We start from the raw sequence: 6,377 nt of genomic DNA, 5'->3' as shown, positions 1-6,377 counted from the left end.
GGGATGGCACAGAGGCTGGGGCAGGGTGGGGGGGAAGGCACAGAGGCTGGAGCAGGGTGGTGCGAAGGAAGTGGGCAGAGTGGCAGATACATAAAGAGACAGACCAATAGGAAAACAGGCAGGAATGCAGGTGGGGGAAATGCTGGCCCACAGGCAAAAGGGCTGACAAAGGGAACATCAGGTTGGTTGCAGCCAGGTAAGTGGGCAATGCACCAATGGATGGACACATAGGTCAGTAATACCAAAGATGGAGTCTTTGGAGCTGCAGTCCTCAATCACTGTGCATTGTTTCAGGGAGGTGACAGGGGAGGTAGAGGTGTGGTTGAGGTCCTGGCCCCTAAGAACTTTCTGCTGATATAGAGTATTAGCCAGGAGGGAACAGCCTATGATACAGTCGCAAATACCAAAACCTGGTGGCTTAACCCTGTACTGATTTGTTTCTTGCTCTCTTGGAGTCCTGTGAAGGTTGAGTGGCCACCATGTTTTTGAACATGGAGCCTCCGGAATCCACAGAAAAGGCATACTACCAGTTCCTAAGTGCTTCGGCCAGCAGGTGGCCTCTGCCACATAGGGATACACATACACATACACACACATACACACATACACACACACATACACACACACACACACACATACACACACACATACACACACACACACACATACACACACATACACATACACACACACATCCATTGAAGGAACATGGAAGGCTGAATTCATAGAAGCCCATTGTCACAAGTCTACCTATGTCTTTTTTTTTTTTTTTTTTTTGAGATGGAGTCTTGCTCTGTTGCCCGGGCTAGAGTGCAGTGGCTGGATCTCAGCTCACTGCAAGCTCCGCCTCCCGGGTTTACGCCATTCTCCTGCCTCAGCCTCCGAAGTAACTGGGACTACAGGCGCCCGCCACCTCGCCCGGCTAGTTTTTTTGTATTTTTAGTAGAGACGGGGTTTCAGATGGTCTCGATCTCCTGACCTCGTGATCCGCCCGTCTCGGCCTCCCAAAGTGCTGGGATTACAGGCTTGAGCCACCGCGCCCGGCCTTACCTATGTCTTAAGGAAACAGAACAAAAGCAGTATCAGAAGGGAATGAACTCAAGCAAGAAAGGCTTCAAGAAGGAGGTGTCTCTTAAGCAAAGCTCTGAAACAGGCAAGGATCAGGGCTTGGCAGAGGGTTATGTCAGCAAGAGAACTTGTCATGTTTCCCTGCAGGAGCCCCGGGTTAACAGATATAGCCCCCAGGAGGGGTGAGCAGGGGGAGAATGTAGGGTTTGTCGTGGTTTTTGTCCCCATCTGGGAAAGAGAACCCAGGGTTCACTGCCCTGACTTCTTCCTACCATGCTTCACTCTTTGTTCTCCCCATCACAGCTGGATATGAGAATTTAAACCCATCAATCCACTCTCAAGGAATGAGCACTGAACTCCAACAGGCGGGAAACTAACTCCAGGAGACTTCAGGCTAATTCTACAACAGTACCAGGAAGTCGTTAATATAATGCAATATAAAAACGACACAACTGTTCATGGCTGTCCTGATAGGACCAGAATTTGGGGAGCAGAGGGGAAGGCCAGGGCTCTGTGCCAGGAGGTGGAGGTCAGAGCCCAAGGTCAGCAAGAGAGGTCAGAGGTCTGCCTCACCCAAGAGATGCTCTGCACAGCACCTGGCTCATAAGGGACATCTAATTCTATTCTTTGCCCTCATTCAGGCACCATTCCACCCATCAAGTCTGCTCAAGGTGAAGGGGACGATGTGAAGAAGCTGTTCACCATCGGCTGCCCTGTCATCCTGGCCACACTGGGGGTGGCACTGCTCTTCATTGTACGCAAGAAGAGGAAGGAGAAGCGGCTGAAGCGACTCCGAGGTGGGGGAGCTTCCTATGGGCCTTCCAGGAGGGGGTGTTGGCTCTCAGCCACATTGTCCCCACTTCACAGGCTCACAGCACCATCTGGATGATACAGAGTGCCCATGTCCTCTTGAAGGAGGAGTGGTCACTCCAACTTTCTGAAACCTCCTTAGTTCAGAAGGTTTCGTTCACCACTTCCTCCTCTATGCCCCCAAGACTTTGTGCCTGCCCCAACCAGGGCTAGTATTTAGAGGTACACACTGGTTAAAGCCATGTTGGTTGTTAAATATTTAAACATTTCCATGTTGGTTGATAAACAGATGTTGCCCCTTTCCACACTGGATGCTCCATCTCCTCTCACGGGATCCCTGCAACTTTCCTAGGACCCATCCACGAAAGAATAGACCTGCAGGTAGCCTCTAGTACAATGCTCAGTTCTAAATGGGCAGTTTCTGCACCATGTCAGGTATTAAATATTTTGAATATTATCCCCTTTTTCCATTACCTGATGCCACAGTCTACTGTGAATGGGTCTGATTTACCTCAGTTTTCCCATGGCCTAATACAGTGTCTGGCACCTACTAGTTGCTTCATAGATATACTTTCACTTATTTGGAAAACTTTTATTGAGTCTGCTTCATCATAGATGTTGCAAGACTATAGAGATCAATAAAGAACAGCAAAGCCATACTCTTACAGAGTTTATCATCTAATGTGAGAAGCCAGGAGACAATAGTAGCACAGAAGAGGCAATGATTAATGCTCCCTATTGTCTTCAGGAATTGGGTAAATGGATGAATAGATGGTTCAATGGATGGTTGATGATTGGATGGATGGATGAATGGATGGATGACTGAGTGGATAATCGAATGACTAGATGGGTGAGTAGTTACATGGTTGGATGGTTGAATGGATCACTGAAAAAATGGTTGAATGGAAGGATGTATAGATGGAAGGATGGTTGGATGGCTGAATAGATGGCTGGGTGTAAGGATGGTTGAATAAAAGGTTGAATGAATAGATGGGTAGATAGATTGTTGAATGGCTAGATAATGATTATATGAATAGTTGAACAGATGGGTAGATGATTGAACAGATGCTTGGATGGATGGATGACTATTCTGATAGATCGATGGATGACAAGGTGGATGGATGGCTGGATGGAAAAACAATTGGAATTGTGGGATGATTGGGTGAATGGTTAAAGGAGTGGTTGGATGGAAGATTTAATATATAAGAATGATTGAATGGATGTTGAATGCATGGGTGGATGGTTGAATGGATTACTGGTTGAATCAATGGGTAGATGGATGGACAGATAGATGGATGGTTGAATAGGTGGATGATGAATTAATGGTTGGTTGGATGGATGAATGGATAATTGGATGGTAGATGGTTAGATGGATGGATGGCTAGATCAATGAATGAATGGATGGATGGATGGATCAATGGATGGGTGAATGGATAGCTAGATAATTGGATGGTTGGATGCATGCATACAACTATTAGGATTCATTCTGACAGCTCATTCTCAGGTATCAGGGGTCTAATAAATTAAGTAGGCCCTTTAATTCTCTTTTCCAAATTCCTAACCTGAGAGTCATGATCCTATTCAAGGCTCCTCTGAGACAAAGCAGGGGCCCCAAAATCCATCCATGGACTTTTCGGGGACAGAGTCCCCAGAGGAGGAAGTGAAGCCTCTTGGTTGGTATGAGAGTTTAATCATCTGGGGTTTCCCATTGACCACCTCTACCACATCCTCCACTCTCTCCTCTCCCCAAGATATAACTGAGGATAAACTTTCCACCGATATCCATTTCCAGCCTATTATGGTGTCATGTTTAAGTAGAGTCAATTCATGAAGCAGATGGGGCACTTGCTATGCCCCCTTGTGCTTTGGGAAGGATCTCTCGATTAGATAAAATCTGAAGAAAGGAAAACAGACTTGAGCCAAATCCTGAATTGGGAGCAGTGAAACTGCGTCAAGTTTTAGGCTGTTTTGTAGGTCCTTACATTTCTCCTTCTGCTTCTTAGGAGACCAGCCCTGGCCCCATTTTAAGGAATTCTCCACCTTGTTTCCCATGCCTCTCCCATTGTCATCCTGTTCAAACTTCATTCTCACCCAGCCCTCCTCTCCCTCTACTGTTTTGCAGATGCAAAGAGTTTGGCAGAAATGTTGATAAGGTAGGTATCACCAAGCTGCTTCCTTTCTCCTCCCTTCTCCCCTCTCCCCTGAGGAGGACTCAGGAGCCTCGCTCTGAACTCCCAGAATAGGAGACAGGCTTCTAAGATCCCACTGTCCTGCAAAGCCCCCTCCCCCAACCCCTTATGGCTGCTGAACCACCCACCTGGTCTTTCTCCCCACAGCAAGAACAACAGAAGCTTTGACACCCCTGTGAAAGGGCCACCCCAGGGCCCACGGCTACACATTGACATTCCCAGGGTCCAGCTGCTCATTGAGGACAAAGAAGGCATCAAGCAGCTGGGTGAGTGACAGGTGCCACAAGCTCCCTGTCATGCTGGATGTGCTTCCCCAGGCTACAATCCATGGAAGTCAAATACCCACCCTCATGTGGCTGCGTCTGCCTCTTCCCTCATGGCAGTGCCCAGGGTTCTGGCAGTAGCCTCATCAACCACGCAACAACCTTAGAACTCATTGTGGCTTCTCTCAAGGGCTAAGTTTCCTCCTCTGTCCAACAGAGGGAATTGCTGGCCTTTCTGTGACTCAACATTGGATAAAGCCTGGGTGTGGTGGATCATGCCTGTTATTGCAGCACTTTGGGAGCCCAAGGAGGAAGGATCACTTGAGGCCAGAAGTTCGAGACCAGCCTGGGCAACATAGTGAGATCCCATTTCTACCACAAAAAAAATAGCCAGGCATGGTGACACATCCTGTAGTCTCAACTACTCGGGAGGCTGAGGTAGGAGGATAGCTTGAGTCCAGGAAATTGAGGTGGCTGCAGTGAGCAATGATCACAATTAAGCCTGGGCAACAGAGTGAGACCCTGTCTCAAAAAAACAAAAACAAACAAATCCACAAACAAAAAACACATTGGATAAAGACAAAGAGAAATTCAGTCACATCCAACAGAGCTTTAAAAAACAATTGTCAAGGACTCATGGTAATTGTCCTTCTTTCCCCAGGAGATGACAAGGCCACCATCCCTGTGACAGATGCTGAGTTCAGCCAAGCTGTCAACCCACAGAGTTTCTGTACTGGCGTCTCCTTGCACCACCCAGCCCTCATCCAGAGCACAGGACCCCTCATCGACATGTCTGACATCCGGCCAGGAACCAGTATGCATTATCCCCAGGGAGACAGCCGTCTTCCCACCCAGGGTGCCTTGGGCGTAGCGTGACACAGAAGTGGTGTTTTTTCTAAAGGGAGGAGGGAGCATAATGGAATAGAATGAAAAAATGGAAAGCACTGGAATTAGTGCCTGCAGACCTCGATTGCAGATTTACTAACTGTGACCTTGGGTCTACCACTAACTTTATCTCTCTGGGCCTGTTTCCTTACATAGAAATTTTGAAAGTATTGGGTATTCGAGTTCTCCAAGGGTCTTTCTGTCTCTAGCACTGTGTATCTGGACATAGGAGAGAACACATCAAGGACTGTAGGGAATGAATGGACAGTCAGGAGGCAGCAGGAAAGGACATCACATTCTCCCCCAGGTGGAAGGAAAAGATGGGGTGGGTGGGGAGAATGCCCTCCACTGCCCCCACGCCTTGACTCGATTGCTCTTCTCCTCTGGGGACAGCGATGTGGTTAGGAAAGGCAGCATTCCCAAGGGAGCTTCTGTGGCTGCGTCTGCCTCTTCCCTTGCTCCCCCTTGCCCTTTCTGATAAGTGCCAGCTGCCCAAGCCTGGGTGCCTTTGGTTGGAGGATGCAATTTCTTGCTTCTATCTGTGCAGATCCAGTATCCAGGAAGAATGTGAAGTCAGCCCACAGCACCCGGAACCGGTACTCAAGCCAGTGGACCCTGACCAAGTGCCAGGCCTCCACACCCGCTCGCACCCTCACCTCCGACTGGCGCACTGTGGGCTCCCAGCATGGTGTCACCGTCACTGAGAGTGACAGCTATAGCGCCAGCCTGTCCCAGGACACAGGTGTGCCTAAGGCCCTGCTGGCATCCTGAATACCTCCCCTCAGTTCCCCATCATTCACCCTCACTTTCTATTCTTCCAGCTTCTACCCACCAGCTCATGGGACCAAGGCACAAGTCAGTTTCATGTCTAGCTGGTCAATGACCCACTGTGCGGCTGGGACAAAAACACTTGACCTCACTGACCTCTACTTGGTCAGGGAGTTAATTTTGCTTTCCCAAAAATTGTCAGAGAAACTGGCACACATGATGTTCACTGGTAAAAGGGCTGAATGTTCCAGGGGATGGTTGCTTATTTTCTTTTTTTTTTTGAGACGGAGTCTCGCTCTGTCGCCCAGGCTGGAGTGCAGTGGCGCAATCTCGGCTCACTGCAAGCTCCGCCTCCTGGGTTCACACCATTCTCCTGCCTCAGCCTCCCAAGTAG

At 48.7% G+C, this 6,377-nt stretch overlaps 1 protein-coding gene across 1 annotated transcript in view; it reads left to right on the top strand.

The window, feature by feature from the left end:
* The window catches only part of DSCAML1 (Down syndrome cell adhesion molecule like 1), a 370,444-nt gene that overhangs the window by 360,017 nt on the left and 4,050 nt on the right, over nt 1-6,377 (top strand). The window contains exons 27-31 of the mRNA XM_011927034.1: nt 1,710-1,865; nt 4,001-4,031; nt 4,215-4,333; nt 4,992-5,144; nt 5,763-5,957. Of these exons, the coding sequence (XP_011782424.1) occupies nt 1,710-1,865; nt 4,001-4,031; nt 4,215-4,333; nt 4,992-5,144; nt 5,763-5,957 (654 nt within the window). The remainder of the gene's footprint in view (nt 1-1,709; nt 1,866-4,000; nt 4,032-4,214; nt 4,334-4,991; nt 5,145-5,762; nt 5,958-6,377) is intronic.

This window comes from Colobus angolensis, unplaced genomic scaffold, assembly GCF_000951035.1.
Source record: "Colobus angolensis palliatus isolate OR3802 unplaced genomic scaffold, Cang.pa_1.0 Scaffold7, whole genome shotgun sequence".
Lineage (NCBI taxonomy): Eukaryota > Metazoa > Chordata > Mammalia > Primates > Cercopithecidae > Colobus > Colobus angolensis.
This window is presented reverse-complemented; position numbering and strand designations above follow the sequence as displayed.